We start from the raw sequence: 20,991 nt of genomic DNA, 5'->3' as shown, positions 1-20,991 counted from the left end.
TTGATTTCTTGCTCCAGTACCTTAACCAAGTGATCATTCTTCCTGCACTGGTCAAGACAGTCAGTGTTAGCAGGCTTCCTACCATGGAGAGCAACACAGCTATTTTCACCTGGCATCCACATATGCAAGCTAACGGGAATCCCCGGAGAGCAATCAGTAATGAGAACTATGGCAAGTTTTCTCTTCCTTAACTGAGCAGCATTAAGGTCAATCGTAATGGCCCCTATTTTCCACAATAAAGATTTCTGGCATCCACTTACCTTAACCTATATTTATTTCCCCACTGTCAGTGCCAAAAAGAATATGGCAGTTTCCCCGAACTTAAAGTTATTTTTAGCGCCATGCTACCAGAGTCCATCTCAGGGGATGGTGCTTATAGTATGCACCGAAAATTCACTGCGCATGCGCTTTAAAAAAAAACCTCTCTGCGCATGCACTGTAAAAAATTTTTTTTAAATTCTGCACATGACAGGTCTGCCCTGGTCTGGATCACCAGTGAGAACCCATTGATGGCAGAGGTGGTTTTGCAGATAGAAAATACAGCTTCAAACAAAAGATGGATGCAAGGGAAGGGGGCAGAGATGGAGACAGAGAAGGGGAAGTTGAAGGGCCAAGAGATATCTCGTAGAAGAAATTGAGCCCCGGTAGTCATAATTGAGAGTTGAAGGGATGTACTTGAAAACAAAGGGAGTAATAGAGTATTCAAACAGGCTCATTTAGACAGACTGTGAAAATTCACAGACCCCCAAGTCAAAGCTACTACGTGCTGCTCAGCATGTTGCATTAACTCATCAATCAACTTGACATTTTCGGACCTTGGGTAGCGAGCCAATAAAACGTTAAAAGATTTTCAATTGAGCCAATAAGGTCAAAGAAGGCGAGTTCTTTTCTGTAAATTGATCCAGGTATAAAGTACAGCCATTTTGACCATGTATCTCAGTAAGACAAAGAAACTGGCAATCAGCCAGCAGTTTGTTGCTCTCTGCCAGTAGTAAAAAGTTAAAACTACCATCGGAGTTCGTATTTCATTGGAAATTAAGAGATCTAACAATTTTGGCGCTGCGAGCAGGGTCGCTGAGGAAAGAAACTGAATTTTGGACATCGGACCTATATCTAGAGGTAAGGACTCCTCTTTTTAAAAAAAAAGTCCTCGGTCAAAAGTCTAAATTCGCCTCTCCTTCTACGCGATTCCGAAAGCCTCCGGTTTGCGAACCCTTCGATTGGTAGTCGGCTCGAGGTCCCATAGACGTTTAAACTTCGGCGGTGTGTTAATTAATTAATTACCGACCTATTGATCAGCTAGAAAGCTTATGACTTGAGACCCCAGTAAAGAACTCAATATAATGGCAGCAGGAGATAACAACAAAGAATTGCCTACAACTGTTAAAGGTGGGCAGACACCACCTCAAGTTTCTTTAGATTTAATTCTCGAACAGTTGAAAGAATACATAGAGCAACAATTCAACTTATCTAAAACCTGTATTAAGATCGAACAAAAGTACGGAACCTCCAAAGGACAATGGCCCTTGGACGAGATTAAAAGGGTCTGGGGAAAAACGACTCGTATGAAAAATAAAGAGCGAACTAGATGGTCCCTAGCGGTTATGGGCCAGATTCGAAACCGGAATGAAATTATAATGCGTTCCCAACATGATCGAGAACTGACCAGTACAAAGGATCAATTGCAAGCTGTTTGTGCACAGCTGCGACAGAAAAAGCTTGAACTTGAAAAGCTGGAAGCGGAAGTTAAAGATCTTAAAGGTGAAATTAAAGAATGGAAAAAATCATTAGGTCAAGGGACAGTAATAGGAAAAGGAAAATGTATTGATCAATTCCCAGGGTACCCATGTTTGGATAAATTAAAAGCGCAAACCCGAAGACACGACCGAGGAATAGATAAGGTTTCTGAATCCTCCGACAATACAGTGTCGGAGGATGATGAAGAATTAGGGGTGCGCTTTGCCCCGTTTAAAAAAAGACGAGTTGTAGTCAAATCAGAAGGGACTGCGGATGAGGGCGGAACCAAAAAAACAAAGAGAAGGGTGTATGCAGAATACTTAGTTCATGCTCCGGCAGACCCAGAGAAATTGATAAATGGTCCAAGGAATTGCCCAATCCAAAGAAAGGCGGAGTAAAAATGTGGGACCAATTAGATCGCTTAAGAAATATATATCAATTTCATCCCTGGGATGGAGTACAAATTTTGACCATAATGGTGGCAAAAACACAGGGAAGAAAATTGCACGACAAGGTAGATGAAGCTTTGGGGCAGAATGAGCAAGAATTAGATGCAGGATGGGAGGCGATTAAACACTGGCTGCAAGCCTTCAGTCTAGCTAAGACAGACTGGGGAAAAATTGCAGCCTGAAAGCAACAGAGGAGGTCCTGGAGTATGACGAGTGGTTTAGATGCACGTGGCTAGAACATTCCGGTATGAATAATATGGATGAGGAAATGGATGAACAAGTGTTTGGACCCCTGAAAGCAGCTTTCGTGGCAGGTCTAAAGCCAGAACTGTCCAAAATGCTTAAGGTAGTGTTACCGGACTGGGAAGGTAGAGGAACTACCTTTGCAGCATTGGTGGATCGATGTAACCAATTAGATCGGGATATGGGAGCTAAAGTCCAAGCTGTACAGGCTATGGGATGGAAATCCCAGGATTCCGATAAACAGTCATTCGGAACATTACCCGGAAAATGTCATTAGTGTGGGAAAGAAGGTCACTGGGCCAAGACGTGCAGGGCAAAACAGAAAGGTCGTGGCTGGGGAAGAGGACGCAGCCAGGGATACAATTCAGCCAACAAGCCAGGCTTGTCACAAGATAACGACCTCATAGAAGCATTTAAGTGACTGACAATACAACAACAGAAGGAGTTACTTGGGATAGCAAAAAACGATTAGAGCCCACCCTGGCCCCCCTCCTCGCACTAATACAACAAAGGGGAGATGGGCTATATATAACTGTGAGGGTAGGCGATAAGGATGTGGACTGTCTTTTAGACACAGGGCGGAATTAACATGCTTACCCCTACAATATGGAGACTTTTTGCCGTTGGATGGTAGGGCACGTACAGCCTATGGAGTTGGGGGCCATAAAATGGAAATTAAAAGGACAACACCGGTATTTATAGGGCTGGGTCCACATGAACTAATCACGCCGGTCTGGATAGGCCCAGTAGATCAACCCCTTTTGGGAATGGACGTTCTAATCCAAATAGATTCATCGTTGCATTTCGAGGATGGTCGGGTGACATGGTCAATTAAAACCTTGAAGAAAAAAGAATTGAAGGAACACCCGATATGGGCTTAAGATAAGAACGATTGTGGCCTACTCCAGATGGAGCCTGCGTCATTTACAGGGACCAAGCCTCCATGCACTAAACAGTATCCAATCAGTCCAACTGCCATCGCGGGAATCTTACCGGTTATTCAGCAATTGGAGAAACAAGGGGTGCTTATTAAAACGCATAGCTCCTCCAATAGCCCCGTGTGGCCGGTACAGAAATCTAATGAGACTTGGCGTTTGACTGTCGATTATAGGAAAGCTAACCAGTGTATTGATCAAAAAGCTCCTTTGGTCGCAGATCCCTCCACCATTTTTAATGCCCTCAAACCGGAACATAAATATTTCACGGTTATAGATATGGCCAACGGATTTTGGTCGGTGCCTCTGGCACCGGAGGTTCGACAGTGGTTTGCTTTCACGGTCCAAGGACAACAGTATACTTGGACCCGGTTACCGCAGGGTTTCCACAACAGCCCTACGGTATTCCACATGGCTTTACAAAGCCATTTGCGAGAATTACCTCCCCTGTCATCCACAGTCATCCAATATGTAGACGATATCCTGCTAGCTTCAAACACGGAAGAACAGCATGAACAAGATTTACGAGCTTTGCTGGATCACCTTCGGCTGAAAGGACTTAAAGCCAGCATCGACAAAGCACAAATATCCCAAGAAGAGGTGTATACCTGGGACAAAAGATTTCACAAGGAAAGAGAGAACTTACCCAGGATAGAACTGCAGCCATTAGGGCTGCTAAAAAAAACCACCACTATTCAGGAACTAAGGTCTTTTTTGGGATTGTGTAACTTTAACAGAAATTGGATTGACTCCTTCACACAGCTTGCTCAGCCACTGAATGATATTTTAAAGGGGAAACGTGCCTCTAAAGAAGCCATCACCCTCACTAAAGAACAGCAAGAGGCCTTCCTGAGTTTGAAAAAGGTTTTGTGTTCAGCACTGGCTCTGGGAATCCCCGACAGTGGTAAGCCATTTACCCTGTTTGTTCATGAGAAAGAAGGATATATGACAGCTATACTGACACAAGAACATGGGGATCGGCAAAGACCTATTGGCTATTATTCGGCAAAACTGGATGCGGTAGCCCTCGGATGGGGAAGTTGCCTAAGGGCCATGGAAGCTACATGTCGAGCGGTAATGATCACTGTGGGTCTAGTCCTCGACCAAAAGCTGATTGTCAAGTGTCCCCACACCATACACGCTTTGCTGTCTATGAATAGAATGTCTCAGGTGACAGCAGCAAGATGGACCCGCTGGACAGCAGTTTTGGAAGCTCCTAATCTCCATATCGTCCGGGCCAGCCCGGTTAATCCCGCAACTATGCTCCCGATGTCAGAATCGAGGGAGCAAGAGGGGAGAGAATGTGAAGAGCATGACTGCGTGGAGATTTTAAAAGAAACAGAAAAAGCAGCCTTAGCAGCAGAGGAGCCTCTGCACAACCCAGACCTCATCCTGTTTACAGATGGTTCCTCCTTTGTTGACAATGGTACCAGAAAAGCAGGATGGGCAGTTACAACCTTATATGAGGTAGTGGCAAAAGGACGTTTACCCTCAGGGACGTCAGCACAACAGGCCGAGTTACGGGCCCTGTCAGAAGCATGTCGAATAGCAGAAGGACAGATAGCTAATGTCTACACAGATTCGCGTTATGCTTTTGGAGTCGCTCACGACTTTGGTATGTTATGGCGGAAAAGAGGATTCCTCACTGCTGCTGGTACACCTATCCGAAATGGAAAAGAAGTCCGAGACTTACTGGAGGCCATACAATTACCTCAGAAAGTGTCCATCCTGAAGTGTAAGGCCCATACCAAGGAAAATACCACAGAAGCACAGGGAAATTCCCTAGCCGACCAGGCAGCTAAAGATGCCGCCTCACAGGGCGTTCGTCCAGAAGAACCAACACAGATGTGCAGATTGAAAGCACTCAGGACTTTGACACGAGACCTTCAAACAATGCATGGCGAGTGCTCCCGAGAGGAAAAATGGACATGGATTGAGGCAGGAATTAAGCTAAGCGAAGATGGTGTCTGGAGACAAAGAGTTACCGACAAGCCAGTCGCGCCACAAGCGCTTATGCCTTTTTTAGCTCAACAGATCCACTCGTGGGGACACTTGGCCTCACAACAGATGACGGCACGGTTCCAGAAAAGCTGGTGGGGTCGGGGATTTAAAAAACATGCCCAGCTGGTAACAGACCACTGTGTGGTCTGCCAGAAAAATAATTCTGGACCCATCACGGTAATGCCCCAACTGAGGCCCCCTGCCCCTGTCGGACCATTCCAGCATCTGCAGGTTGATTATATATCTCTTCCTTCATGCCAAGGATACACTAACATTCTTGTCATGGTCGACAGATTCTCTAGATGGGTAGAAGCTGTCCCAACTAAAAGAGCTACAGCCAATCACACTGCAAAGGTCTTGTGTAAGGATTACATTCCCCGATGGGGAGTTCCGAGTAGCATTGACTCAGATCAGGGAACACACTTCACAGGTGCTGTCTGCCAAGAAGTCTGTAGGTTACTGAACATTACATGGGATTTACACTGTCCTTATCATCCACAATCATCAGGACAAGTAGAGCAAATGAATCGAACTCTGAAACAACGGCTTGCCAAATATCACCAAGAAGGAACACCATGGCCCCAGGCACTACCAATAGTGCTATGTAGCATTAGGGCAACCCCGAACAGAACTACTGGTCTAAGCCCATTTGAAATTATAACAGGAAGACCCATGTCGCTGCCAGGAACTATCGATTTACGGAAAGCTGATGTTCACTTAATGAGTGACACTTTGTTATCATACTGTCAGAACTTAACCAATGCTATTAGTTCTGTTTCCCGACAGGTTTTGGCAGCTTGGGGTAATCCACCCAAAGGAGGACACGACATCATCCCAGGAGTCTGGGTCTATGTGAAAAAGTTGCATAAAGAACCTTTGGGTGCCAAGTGGGAGGGACCTTATCAAGTGTTATTGACCACCCAGGCAGCTGTTAAAGTCCAAGGAAAGAAAGCCTGGATCCACGCTTCACACGTTAAACGAGCACCCGTAACTGAAGCTGAAATCTAATAAAGACAATTACTTTTTGCGAAAATGTATAAATTTACTGTAGTATTGATTGTCGGTATTCTAGGCATAGGCCTACTTCTTACTAGCCGACCCTCTGCACCAAAGGGAAATAGTAGGGTAGCAAGGGAATTACATGTAAATACCTTTTACTTTTATATTGCTTGTTTATGTTATGCTTAAGGAAAGGTTGTTTACTAGTTGAATTAAGATATTGATTTGGATTAAATTGGAATAAGGTTAATTAACCTACTAAAACCAGACTTCCATTGTGGCCACGATGGAACTCGGGTTGGTGTAAATTTGTGTGGAAGCTACTAGTCCGGACATGTGGCGAAACACATCAACAAATTTTAGAAGGAAACTCTATTAACATTATTTTGTAGAATGTTTAATCAGTGATACCTGAAGTTTTATGATTCAGTTTGTGAAAGAATCAAAGGGGGGATTGATAGAGTATTCAAACAGGCTCATTTAGACAGACTGTGAAAATTCACAGACCCCCAAATCAAAGCTGCTACGTGCTGCTCAACATGTTGCATTAACTCATCAATCAACTTGACATTTTCGGACCTTGGGTAGCGAGCCAATAAAACGTTAAAAGATTTTCAATTGAGCCAATAAGGTCAAAGAAGGCGAGTTCTTTTCTGTAAATTGATCCAGGTATAAAGTACAGCCATTTTGAGCATGTGTCTCAGTAAGACAAAGAAACTGGCAATCAGCCAGCAGTTTGTTGCTCTCTGCCAGTATTAAAAAGTTAAAACTACCATCGGAGTTCGTATTTCATTGGAAATTAAGAGATCTAACAGGGAGATTCGACCAAAAGAAACTTAAGCCCTCTATACTTGCAAATGTTTGGGACCAGGTTGCAGTAGAGTTTAATGCATTGTCCATTACCCCGAGAAGCGGTGCTCAGCTCAAAAAGAAGTGGCAGGACCTCGGACAAGCAGTGACTAAGTAATATTTTTATTTAAATTTATTTACATTTATATTTATGCACTGCAATAACATCTGTAAATGTGATTCATGTGTGTGTGTCTGCAGAAGTTCTGTTTTCGTTTTTGCAGAAGATGGTGTCACAGATCAAACAAGAATGGTCAAAAACTGGAGAAGGTCCGGCAAGTAGGTTGCAACTAATAGCCATGGAAGAGAGGATCGCTGATATGATTAAATCTCACAGGAGAAGGTCAGTCACCAAGGTGGAAGCTGGGCCCAGTTAACCAAGAGAGGGTAAGCCTTCAAAATTTCAGTCTGGGTTGGCTAAATGTTAAGTACTGTGTGTGCTGGCTATGCTTCCCTTTCCTCCCTGCTACTAACCAAGCATCCCTGATATGTTTTGCAGATGTTGTGCATCAAGAGGAGACAGAAGATGCAACTGAAGTAGAAGAAGAGCATGTTCAAGAAGCCGTCAGTCCAGATATTCTACATTAGGAGAATGAAGGACAGCAGGAAGACTCCGATACCAAGATGGTTACGCTGGAATTGGAGATGGTGAACCACTCAAGGATTCCAAGCCCTTTCCTGAGCGAATCAACCGACGCGACATTTCAAGGTGTACCATCTGAGCGTCCCAGTGTGTCGCAGCAAGCCACACCTGCGAGACAGCAGAGGAGGGTGGAAGGGAGAGCGGAACCAGAAACATAAAATGCAGGGAACATAGGACAGCTCATGGGGATGAGTGGGAGAGATTGCTCCTGGAAACCTTCGGTGGGCTGAGAGTAGAATTAGCGGGTCTGAAACATAAAGTAACAACACTGGCTGGAGGAATGGGTGAGGTGAGGGAAGAAATTGCAGGATTGTCACTACAGGTGGCAACATGGTCGGGACAAATGAGGGAGGGAATGTCAGAGGTAGTAGCAGAATTAGGGGGCACACCCAGGCTGTCATTGCTGCCACTAACATTCTAACCCCAGACCAAAGTTGGGAGTTGATCCACAGGCTGAGGAAGATTCCGAAGAGGAACCCGGGCTTCCACAATGACGTCTGCGAGCTCTATCCCTATTGCACCCCACCAATAACAAACGCAGTCGGGAAAAAAACAGAAAAAACCTTGGAGTGGGGGGGCGAGGAAGCAGAAGTCTGCAATAATGGGCACAGCTAAGCATAGAAGCAGCAACAGGGGCAGGAGTGGCACACAGCGCTAAGAGGGAAGAGAGATGGCTTGTTTGTTTGTTCATTGAAATGTTTGACAAAAAATTTATTAAAGTTATTAAAGTTAAAAGATAATTTAAGTTAATGCAAGTACAACTGTACTGGAGAAATGTGTAATAAAACATATTTATTTTTGACATTTAACCAGAATCCTGTACATTATTTTTTTAAATCCAGCACTAAAAAATCTTTCTAGATTATGTCACGGATTCTAGAGGTCAAATGGCCTCTGTGTTGTAACCAATATGTTTAAATGAAACAGGGGTACGTTCTATAAACTGTACTAGTACTAAGGTGTTCATGGATCCTGACTTGTTCTGGGTCATTGATACATGTACCTCATTCCAACAATACAGGACTATGGTATATGTATCAGTGACCCAGAACAAGTCAAGATCCATGAACACCTTAGTACTAGTATATAATCTTGTAAAGCCAGGATTTTCAAATGTAGCCCAATTTGAGGCAGTTAATGAATGGTAGGAGCCTAGTGGCACAAACAAACAGACACATTTTGGCGGGATTCAATTTTTCACCCAAATTGAATGCTCAATTCATGTATGACCAGGCTCTTTGCAGTAACTACTGCAGAGAGTCCAGATATTTTAGAGTTTCTAATAAGATCTACACCAATTAATCAATTATTAATTTTAATCGGTAAGAACATCTGATTGGGAATCAAGTTGTCATTAGGCAGGCTTCAATACAAGGTAGTAAACATACTCAAATGGTTGATCAGACCCTATTCTAGTGGATAACAACATTTTTACACTAATAAAATATCCCTTAAAATATATTGTTTATTCAGGTCAACCTATGCATTGCAACACTGTCTTCAAATGCAAACTGAGATAAACATTGCAACTGTAAGGGAGACTATTTAAAAACAAAAATCAATATCCAGTCTTTAATATAATGCAGTGATCCTTTCCAATGTGCCTGGAATTTGTTGCAGTCTTGCGTGGGGGACCTTCAGCCAGTGAGAGCAGCGGTTCGGGTCGGGTGCGTGGAAAAGACTCTTCCGAATGTCGCAATGTACCTGGAGTTTTGTCTAAGAGGGCTTCTGAATGTTTTGATGTGCCTGGAAGTATCTTTTGAAATTTGCCTGGAGTTGGGACTTCGAGGGAAAAGGCTGTTCTGGAAGATTTTTTTGAAATTTGCCTCATCCATGGAAAAGGCTCATCTGTAAGATTCATTTCGCCTGGTTTATTTTTATCTGCAGTTATTTGTTCAGATAAATGTGGAGGACCTTTGGCCAGGGATAGAAGTGGGTCAGCACTGATTTCATTAAGTTGAGGTCGGCTTTTTCCAAACGGGCTCCAATGTCTCTGTGCGCCGTTTAAAAAAAAAGTGAAGGGGAAAATGGCCTTAATGGCCAGAAACGGCGCAGATTCACTTTTTTACGTACACCAGTGCCAAAATCTCTGGTGCTGATAGTCGGCGCTGGTGCCAAGACTTTGGTAAATATTAAAACTGACGACTTACGCCAAAGAAATCACTGGGCGCCAAAAAAATCGGTGCCCAATGGTGGTGCTATTCCAATTAAACCGCTTTAGCTCCGCATAGATCAGGGATTGAATCTTAAGATAGTTCTAGTCCAGAAAGCTCAGCTACTCACGACCTTAACCAGCTAATCCATGAGGAGGCCCTGACTGGCAGCATTTTTCACTCAGCTTCAGGTGCACAGTGAAGTGCAACATTAATGCCACCTGTTGAAGGAGGAGCTGCCTTTAGTGGGTAACTGGATCGTTTGTTCTATGGTGTAATGGTGAGCACTCTGGGCTTTGAATCCAGCCATCCGAGTTCAAATCTCGGTAGAACATGAATTCTTAGTGGGTAACTGAGCTTAGTGAAAAGCTCTTGTTCTCTTATGTTTCCCAAAGACTTGATTCCTTTATTAAATCTTAGCAGGGAGCTTGACTCTGTGAAAGGTTTCTCCACAATCCTAAACAGACAGCAATTTAACGGGAGTGGATTTGCTCAGTGAGTGTAGTCATCATGTAGGGCAGACATCTCTAACACTTGTTGATTGAGAGCTGCCAAACAATACCAGGTGAATGTATTTGTTGGGTTTCTGTCAACATGAAAAGACTGATCTGACACCAGGAACAGATATGCTAGTGTCCATTTTTCAGATGTGCTCGCTGAGAATACCCATAATTCCAGTCTGCTCACAACTGTGGAGGAGGCCTGTCCTGATATTAGTCCCCCAATGGCACACTGTTAGGGGGGAATGCACCAAGATGACACCTGGCTCCTCACCATAGGGAGGGAACATCAGAGAGCAACACATCCTGAAGTGTCCTCACACATCCCTGCAAATACATCTGGAAAGGCAAAGACTTGGGAATGATGCGCGGCAAGTAAATCCTTAAACAGGCATAGATCAAAAATATTTTTTTAATTGCCATCTTCTTTTACAGTTTATCAGAGATAACTGAATGTTTCTCCTCTTATTGGACACTGGATGCAGCTGTTTAGCAGTATTGCTAGGCAATGACTGATCATTCCATCATATAATGCATCACCTGTATTAAACTGTTAATATGTCACCAAGACAGTAAAGGATTGTTCCAGTGTCTGTAATATTACTTGCTATGGAATATTGCCCACTAGAAACTAATTGGCAGTCAAGAAGGAAAAAAACATTCTAGCACATAACAGACCAATTCACTTTTTATGTAGGGCAGTAGTTTGGGGAATAAATTAGACATACCATTACACCTTTTATCCAGCCAAATCGGACAGGTTCTTCTGGAAGCTTATTGCCGCTTAATTGTATCTCCCCTTTTCCACGTTCACCATCAGTTCGATTCTCATACAATGGGGGTGGATTTTGTCCCCTATCCTGGAAGGTCATACAATAACTTCAATAATGTAGTAACATGAATTATCCAGTTTTTATCAATGCACATCTGGTAGAGGAGTGAGGTCTAAGCAGACCTCTGCTGAACAAAATCACTCCCCATTCACTGTATAAAATAAAGCTGCAAAGGCTCAAAATCTGAAATATGACCAGAAAATGCTCTTCTGACAGAGGGCCATTACCCAAAACATTAACCTGTTTCTCTTTTCAAATGCTCCTGAACCTGTCATGTATTTCCAGCATTTTGTGTCTTTAGTTCACTCTCATTTATACAACTTCACTGTACAAAAATACTCGTCACTCACATGATGGTAACTATTTAAAACTACACACTGTCCACTTCTAAGCAAGATATCAAAAGATGGCCTCCTGCCAAGGTTGTGTCCATGGCTTTCCTCAACTTGCTCTTTCTGGGCTGTGGTTAATGACTCATCCTCTAACTAATTTAAACGTTTCCTAGGGATCGGTCCCACCTCCCTCTCTGTTCTTTCTTCATATCTACAAACTTCTCCGCTAGTTACCCAAACTTATCTATTCTTGTTGATTATTTCATTCCACTATCATCAATTTCCTTCCGATCAAACGTACTCCATCCTCTCTCAGTTCATGCTTCTTCTGGCCACTTACAAATCAAGCCCATACCCTTATTTTGGATAGCTTCACCCATAGTCATTCTTCATCTACCAGCATTCCTAGCCTTTTTATCTTCTCAAATGGAGTTCTCATGTTTTCCCAATTGGTAAAGCTACTTCCAGGAAACTTAGTTTCCTCTTTAGTGCCAAAGACTTCTTCCCCTCTCAACAACTCAACTCTCTATAAAGCCCAATCTTATCCATAGCCTGAATACGATTCCCATGGGGAGGTTATTCTGGCACCTCTTCTGCACTCCTAGACAGGACACAAGAATAAACTCATCATCCTTGCTCGGTCTTTCCTCCCCAACAATATTCAAACTATAAAAACATCAGTTTGGCATCAATTAAACGTTACTTCCTTATTCAGCGTGTTTTTTTGTTTTTAATTTAGTTGGCTAAAAACAGATCATGTATGAAAGTTAAGAGTTAAGAGAGGGGATTTGGGCTGAGTTAGTGTGAATCTGTGAATCCATTTGAGCAGCAGATGGTAATGGAGTGGAGATGAGGCAAGAGGAGAGATCAGAATAGAACTAGGATTACAGATTTTTTAAAACATTTCCACAGCAATGAAAACTATTCTAAACTATATTTAAAGCAAAAACCATCACTGAATTACAGTCTAGTGTCAGTGCCCATGTACCTCAGCATGGTCAGACAAGAGTGGACAACTTGGCCCGTGAAACTCAGACATCAGCACTTCATTCGAAATAGAACTTTTCAACCGACTATGAATGGCCCCAGGGATCTGAATTAAGTTAATGATGCTTGGAAGACGAACTTTTGATGGGTCAAGATTTATACAACAATTATATATTTAAAAAGGGGGGTGGGTTAAAGGATCCCAAAGAGGAAAAAAAGACTTGAAATAGAATTCAATATAAAGATGCATTTTAAGAAAGTGGAAAAAAATCTGAAGCAGGTGAATTACAGATGAACTCCTGAAAAGTTAGAAAACTATACTAAAATATGCATTTCGAAATGTTATGGGGGGGGGGGGGAGCAAATTAGAATGAACGTTAAGAGTTAGATGTTGAGTCTTGAAGAAACACCCGGCAGCTGGGTGTTTGGATAATCTACATTGACTAGAACTGGAATTGGACCCAAGTCTGGAGAAAATGAAGTTTATGGACAGGTTCTTGGGAGGCACACAGTTGCTCGGCGGTGCAGCCCCTTACCATCATGTAGCAGCGCAGATCTTCCAGGGTGGGTCTGTTTTTCTTCTCCTCCCCGGGCAGCTGGGAGTTGGCATAATGCTCGTAACTGGGCACCACGTCGAGGGTGTTGTAGCCGAAGGTTCTTAGGTAGAAGGTGCTGTTTTGGGTCAGGTTGTTGGCGCCCAGGCTGTCGTAGATGGGCTCGGGCTGGCAGTAGATGTTCTTGGTGTCCTCATCATTGCTGATGCGGAACCTGCCGTGGGAAAGGCCTCCGGTTCCCGAGTTAGGAACCACCACCGAGCTCTCGGAGATTGCGGGATCCGCCATAGAGCCGACTCTCAGTGTGGTGGGGCGGGATGAAGGGATCGGAAGGAGTCCCACCTGAAGCTAAACCGCGAGGGTTTTTATACCCGAGGAACTGGTGGGGACCTACAGTGGACGGAGATGGCGATGTAACAGCACCAATGCATTAAACAAACCCTGTAGGGCAATGGTGGCTAAACAAAGCCACAAGGAAGGAAGTTTATTACAAAGGTCAGCAATAATCTTCGATCATTGATCTGATAAACATTTTTACATCGGTAAGAGAACCATTAAATGGCGATTGGTGTTTTGTCCAAACTACTTCGAAGTGGGATCATTTACATACATCAGCGAGGGATATGAAACCAGTCTTGGGAGAAAGCCAGAGGTGACCTCCCCGACTCCTTTCCATACAACTTGTTTAAGGAGGCAGAGGTAAGCCAGACCTCAAGTACAACTGGAAGGAACCGCTGGTGGGTGGGTGGGCAATGCTTTCTCAAAGTGGACCAAAAAAAAATGGTTTCAAATAAGCTCCCCAAAGAAAGAACTTGCATTGATATAGCGCCTTTCACAACTTCAGGTCGCCTCAAAGCACTTCACAGCCAATGAAGTACCGGGCGCCGTTGGTAAACGTATTATCCAGTTTCGTTTTCTTTTGGTCTGAAGGACATTCGTCAAAACCCACCACCAACCTGAAGAATCTCCAACCCAAGCTACAACGAAATCCGCACACTACACTCTGTTTTCCTAACATGAGGTGCACCTGCTTTTCCTTTAGGAACACGTGTACAGAGAGCTTAGTTGCAGGATGTTAAGAGCCAGGACTTAAAGTGCCCCAAGTATGTGCAGGGGTTTACAGCCGGATCCTGCGCTTGTTTAGCTGGAACCACTCCAATAGGATAGCAGGAACTCCTCACAACTCAACATAAAGTGTGCCAGTGCATTGACAACCTTCTCACACCGTATCACATCCAACAGTGGCTCAATTAACTGCATCTCTACAACCCAAACTATGCCAAGCACCAAAACCCACAATTGGTGTATGCTCATAGCCAGCCTCCAGGTAACACCTTCAAGCCTGCCTTGACAAAGTTCCACGCCAGCTATATGACACTATTTGCCTTCAACATGGTGGAAGCTGCTATGTTGGATAGGTTGCCACGCATCAGCCTTGATATTCTAGACATCCAGCTTCAATGCTTTGTACCATGCTTAATGCAATGTTCACAGAAGGGGCTTCAGAAGAAATGCATCATCATGAAGCTGTCTCTCCAGGAAAATGCCAAATTTGATCCTATATCGGCACAGAGTTAGCAGATCTCAGACTGAACAGTGACGGGGGTTGTACAATTGGCCTTGACTGGAGAGGTCAAAGCTAGAGTTTATGCTCCTGATGGCCATTCAACAACTTCTGCTGGAAATTGTGCACGGTGGACATTATGTAAGAATCAGTGTCACCTATATTCACCTTTAGTAACACTCAAGGCCAAGTACCAAAAGGACCTGTGACTGTGGAACACTATCCCAATGAGTTTAAAAGAAAATCTACTCCACCTCTCAAAGTAACCCAGTCATTTAGAAGTGTTAAAATACCAGGTAATATGAAATGTATTTCATTCATGTTTCATCATATCAAACTGAATGAACATTAGGCACAGCCTTTGCAATTTTGTTTTAAGTGTGTAAAGAGGGAAGAAAGAGATTTAATTTTGAAGTTCAGGTTGATTGTGAAGATAGTAAATGTGAATCCAAACCTGTGTTTGATCTTGGGTGGATTGCTATATTGAAATTATTCCTGGGTATTACTCTTCTAAATGCGTAACTTTATTTCTTTGTGGCCAGTTTTACTTTTTCTCCAGTTGGAAGAGATGAACATAATAACCCGAGTACTAACTACATTTACATAAGAACAAAGTGAAAACAAAACCCTGTGCCGTTTGCCTTTGGGAAGCTTGGTTCATTGATTTTGTGCATTCAATGCTGCAGGTGTTTTAAATTTCATATTCAAGGGTTATAGTAATTAAGTAAAGAAGCAGTGGTAATATTTCCAGTAAACTGGTTACATAGGCATTTATTTCCTTTATGTTCTGCGTCACTATGTCAAGTCAATAATCATGGCATTTCACATTAAAAATGCAGTCTGTTTTTTTCCTCAACTGGCTCTAGTAAAACTAAAAAATCTTTAAAATACCTATTAAACATTTAAATTTAAATTATGCACCTCCTAAAAATTACTTGACAACACTCAGAATATATTCAATTTTATTTGATAATTATTCAAAAAAATTACAATTTATACAAGACAATGTTGTTTTTAGATTGTATAGCAGCATGAAACTAATCAGTTCTTCTGTTACAGTGCTGTCTCCAATTCACATCTCTATACTTTAACATACACATCATTCAGGATTCATATACCAAGAGTTTATTAGTACAGTTTGATTAAAATATGACATTATAAATATAATAAAAATAATTGGCTCATTTTCATTTCTTATAAAAAGTTAAATTTCACATTTTTGGTACACATTTTTTCTGTCTGGTAATATTTGGCATTTCCTAAAAATGCTTTCGATTCTATACAAATATGTTTAAACTAGCAAGGACCATCAGTTTTCAAAAGCAGGTACAATGCAGTTATCACAATCTACTTTAAAACAATTAAAACAGTCATATCAAGCTTATAAGTTGAATATTTCGATCCAAATAAACCTAGAGATGAAGGTAAATGAAAGACTTGCATTTATATAGCGCCTTTCATGATCCCTGGATGTCCCAAAGCTCTTTACAGCCAATGAAGTATTTTTGGAGTGTACTGTTGTAATGTAGGAAACGCGGCAGCCAATTTGCATACAGCAAGCTCCCACAAACGGTAATGTGATAATCTGTTTTTATTATGTTGATTGAGGGATAAATATTGGCCAGGTGCTCCCCTGCTTCTCTTCGAAATAGTGCCATGGGATCTTTTACGTCTACCTGAGAGATGGACAGGGCCTCCGACAGTGCAGCACTTCCTCAGCACTACACTGGAGTATCAGCCTAGATATATGTGCTCAAGTCCCTGGTCTTGAACCCACAACCTTCCGACTCAGAGGTGAGTGTGCTACCTAGCCAGAGCTGACACTCTAGATTTTGTATACATTATGGGGGATGTGCTATGTGAATGCACAGGGATTACAGTATATAGAAACATTTCTCTCACCAGAGAGACATGGGGGAAGAGGAGACTAGAGCATAAAGGAAACATTTCCCCTAGCAGAGGAGGGATTGCAACTTTTAACAATGCAAATGCTATTGAACAAGAAAAGAGAGGACAGTTAATCTGTTACTTTTAGTTAGCTAGTCAGAAGTTACAAATTCAATTCCCACATTATTTTGCATAAAATTGAATGCAATAGATTTTCATTTTTACAGGAGGGGGAAGGAGGAGATGGCGCAGAAAGAAACAGACAACCAAAATATCAAATACATGGCACAATTATTAATTGCAGACACATCATTTACTTGATCCAATGAAGATCCTGTATTCCTGAAAATCCTCAGGTCAAAGTTGCAGACCCTTGCTACAGATCTCAAAATACTGGTCCAAATGGTTGTCATTGTATGATTTCCATCTACTGTCCATTATACTTTAGCTGATCAGATGCTGCTGGCCTCTCCCCAGCTTGTCCACTTTAGTTCTGTAGCTTTCCACCAGGCTGAAAGGTCAATAAATACTCCACAACACGCTCTCCCATTGCTCCTCGCGCTGTGTAGGGAAACACCTGGCTTCTGCTCAACACTTGCCCTTTAATAAAATTGAGATGGGTCATCATAGCCTAGAAATTGTGCCCTAGAGCGGGGGTGCAATGTGTCACCTTACAATCGGTAAATATGCTACTGATTTTTCTTTGAAAAAGAAATCATTCAATTACCTAAAGAGGATATAGTGATTTTCACTTACCCATTTGTCGAGTGGTACAAGGATATTTTCAAAGCGACAGATCTTGTAGTGAAGACAGTAGTATGATGCAACCCTGGTGTTGTGAAATAGCCGGATCGTAGCAGTTGCTTTTTGCCGGCCTGATTCACAACACCAGCTGCTGCACCAATACCGAGTTCTCATTGATAGTGGCACGTCAATCAATCTGGTTCTTCTGTGAATCGTATCCATGGTGGTTATAAAACCCGAGTTATCTAATGTATCTTTATGCAATCAAAATTTATCTGCACATTTAGAAAATAAAAAAGCAAAGAATTTTCTCTAAACATTCAACTTTACAATCAAGCACTTTTCGGTAAATAATCTAAAATGCACCAGCAGAACGAACGATAAAAGCAGTGTTCATTTAGCAGACCCAGCTCAAAGCTGGATTTAATGGTCTCCAGTACTGGTCAGTTTTATGTAGGTTTTCCTCTTTTCTAATAATATTAAATAGAAAGATCTCCTCCCCGGATAACTCGGAAGTTTATTCAACGATTAGCTGAGTTGTACAGATCAAGAAACTCCTGGGTTTGATCTCCAGTCCTTGACTTATTGGAATTCAAGTGGAGCTGTGGAAGGCACAAGATTGCCCTCCGTACCCCCAGAGTTCGTGTTCGGCTACGGTTTATGCTTGTATTGCCTATCCAGCGATTCCTGCTGCAAGGACATCAGGTGAAGACAGCATCAGGCTTGGCTGTGATGCCCTCACATCAAATAGCCAGACAACGTTTACCCTCAAAGAATAATTAACCTGACCATGTGAGCGAGGTACCAGAGGGTGGATGGATTGTGGGGGGGGGGGGAGGGGGAGGGAGTCAAGGCTCAGCACTGCATGGAATCATGTCAGCAAGAAATCAATGCCTTCAGGAGAGGAAGGAGTAAAAACTGTTCGAAAGCTGGCATAGAAACAGTAGAACGCTCGACACATTGGGGTTGGGGTTATTGTCTCACACCTTGTACCACATTTAGAAGATGGATTACTTGCTGTGATTCCTCAATCTTTATTAGAACCCCAGCAAAGGAAAAGCACTTTACCAAAGATAGAGGGGAATGAATGACCAAGCTCCTGTAGCCACTCTTGTGCAGCTTGCATCTAAACATAAATAATGGCATTAAGACATTTCCTTCCCCAACCTGAGGGGAGATGAAGAGAAATCTTTTTTGTAGCGATTTATGATGATCTGGAATGCACTGCTGAAAACAGATTCAACAGTAACTTTCAAAAAGGGAAGTGGATATTGACTTGAAAAAAAATATTAGCAGTGTCATGGGGAAAGAGGGAATGGGGACTAATTGGACAGCTCTTTCAACTACCTGGACAGACAGGACAGGCTGAATGGCCTCCTTCCGTACTGTAAGATTAGAAACATGGAAAATAGGAGCAGTAGGCCATTCGGTCCTTCGAGTCTGCACCGCCATTCAATATGATCATGGTTGATCCTCTCAACACCATATTCCCGCTTATTCCCCATACCCCTTGATGCCTTTTGTTTCTAGAAATCTATCTATTTCCCTCTTCAATATATTCAGTGACTTGGCCTCCACAGCCTTCTGTGGTAGAGAATTCCACAGGTTCACCATCCTCAGTGAAACAATTTCTCCTCATCTTGGTCCTAAATTTCCTATCCCGTATCCTGAGACTGTTCTAGACTTCCTAGCCAGGGGAAATATCCTCCCGCATACAGTCTATCCAACCCAGTCAGAATTTTATACGTTTCAATGAGATCCCCTCTCATTCTTCTAAACTCTAGTGAATACAGGCCTAGTCGACCCAATCTCTCCTCATACGATAGTCCTGCCATCCCAGGAATCAGTCTGGTGAACCTTCACTGCACTCCCTCTATGGCAAGTATATCCTTTCTTAGGTAAGGAGATTCTATGAGCAGGAATGATATCCCAGAACAGCTCAGTTGAAGTTTACATCAATTTGTTGAGCTGTAATTCTTAAAGAAAATCAACTTCCAGATTATTAATGCATAAGTGAAACCATGGCGTAGAGAAATATCAGTGAGTCAGTTTAATAGCAATGTCATTTCATGACCAACTTACCCAAGAGGCCATTTTTTTTTTAAACTGCTAAAACTGCAGTGACCAATTTCTGTGAACACATTCTTGGGTAGATAATCCCATTTCTTCCTCCTAGCAATGGGCCACAGTAAACTGAAAAACCAACAGCATTCGTGGTGTATTGATTGAAGAACTTGTATTACAACAGAAGAGGACATCTTTGGGATGCATTTTTGTGGCCTTGTGTGCAATTCAATAAAATGAATCACAGCCTCTCTGTTTACCTTATTGTGACACCATGGGTGCTGGTTTGCTGACACAAATACTGCTCCCCTCCTTTCCCACAAAACAATTAGAAGGTCCACACATCCAAGAGCAAACAAAGGCAGAACACCAAAGCATTCGATAATGTTTACAAATTCTACTCACAGAGAAGATCATGACACATGTAAGGAACCAACACCTTGGGGTGCAATATCCTGAATTTATTTCAGTTTCTGAATCAATTCAGAAAATATTACACAAATAATTCCAATAAAAGAACCCCTCTTAAAAAAAATTGGACAATTTTGAGGGAATATTTCCTCAGTGCATTGTGTGTAACACAATCACAAAGTGGTTTACAAGAACAGGTTTGGAATGTTGCCCTTATTTTAATTTAGGGATTCAAATGAACAAAGACAAGATTTTTCAAAAACCAAAAGTTAAGCAGGAAAGAGAATTTTATTTCCAATTTGAAAAATACAAAAAGAATTCTGGATATAAAAATGTATTACTGCACCACTGGATTACTGCTCCAGTGTGGAAACTCCCCACAGCTGTGTCAGTTCATCAGGACCTCCATCTGTACCAGGCGCGCATTAGTGTCACCAGCCATCCTGTACGGTATAATTCCAGCAAACGTTATCAAGGCACGTGCCTGGCTTCGGAGTTGCTATGGAGAAAGAAAACAGAAAAAAAGAAAAAAAAACTCGTTAGAGACACTCCTTCATGGCATCAAACAAAAAGGTTTCCAACTGAAACAAGCAGCTGATGTTATAAGATGGACTCTGAAGAAACTGCTATTGCAAATGCAAACAATTAACAGGTTCAATTAAACGTTGCCTGCAGCACCACAGCAGAGTTCATGTAAGCCATTATTTCACGAGTTCTCTTAAAATTACACTCCACTGCCCCCTTCCCCGTATTGATGCATAAAAATCAATGTGCTGCTGGGTTTGTGGCGCATGCTTCCAGAGTTCCCAATCTTAGCTGGGGAAAGTTACTAAGCAGAGGTACAAGTTGAAGCTCCTTTATCCGGCACCCTCGGGACCTGGCCTATGCTGGATAAGGGATTTTGCCAGACGAGGGGAGATCACTTCTTCTACCGTCTTTTACAACGGCCAGCCCCAAGCCCCAATACAGATATCCCCGCCCCCGCGATCACGTGCCCGCTCCCCCAACCATGATCCCCAAGACTAATTTAAAGTAATGAAGGGGTATTTTCTTTTTGTTTGGCAGAGCGCCGAGGGCAGCGGGGAGGGGAGGGGAGGAGTGGTTAG

The 20,991-nt window shown here is 42.5% G+C and overlaps 2 protein-coding genes and 1 non-coding gene across 3 annotated transcripts in view; 1 reads left to right on the top strand and 2 right to left on the bottom strand.

The window, feature by feature from the left end:
- The window catches only part of slc12a3 (solute carrier family 12 member 3), a 77,147-nt gene extending 63,644 nt beyond the window's left edge, over positions 1 to 13,503 (bottom strand). The window contains exons 1-2 of the mRNA XM_070897903.1: positions 13,198 to 13,503; positions 11,238 to 11,369 (exon numbers count right to left, since the gene is read on the bottom strand). Of these exons, the coding sequence (XP_070754004.1) occupies positions 11,238 to 11,369; positions 13,198 to 13,503 (438 nt within the window). The remainder of the gene's footprint in view (positions 1 to 11,237; positions 11,370 to 13,197) is intronic.
- Positions 10,273 to 10,344, top strand: trnaq-uug (transfer RNA glutamine (anticodon UUG)). The gene has a single exon. It is a non-coding gene; the product is annotated as a tRNA-Gln (tRNA).
- Positions 13,504 to 20,154: 6,651 nt separating the features above from the next.
- nup93 (nucleoporin 93) overlaps positions 20,155 to 20,991 on the bottom strand; it is a 169,903-nt gene continuing 169,066 nt past the window's right edge. Inside the window, exon 22 of the mRNA XM_070896888.1 lies at positions 20,155 to 20,384. Within this exon, the coding sequence (XP_070752989.1) occupies positions 20,274 to 20,384 (111 nt within the window). The 3' untranslated portion in view covers positions 20,155 to 20,273. The remainder of the gene's footprint in view (positions 20,385 to 20,991) is intronic.

Source organism: Pristiophorus japonicus, chromosome 13 (assembly GCF_044704955.1).
Source record: "Pristiophorus japonicus isolate sPriJap1 chromosome 13, sPriJap1.hap1, whole genome shotgun sequence".
NCBI classification, from domain to species: Eukaryota; Metazoa; Chordata; class Chondrichthyes; family Pristiophoridae; genus Pristiophorus; species Pristiophorus japonicus.
This window is presented reverse-complemented; position numbering and strand designations above follow the sequence as displayed.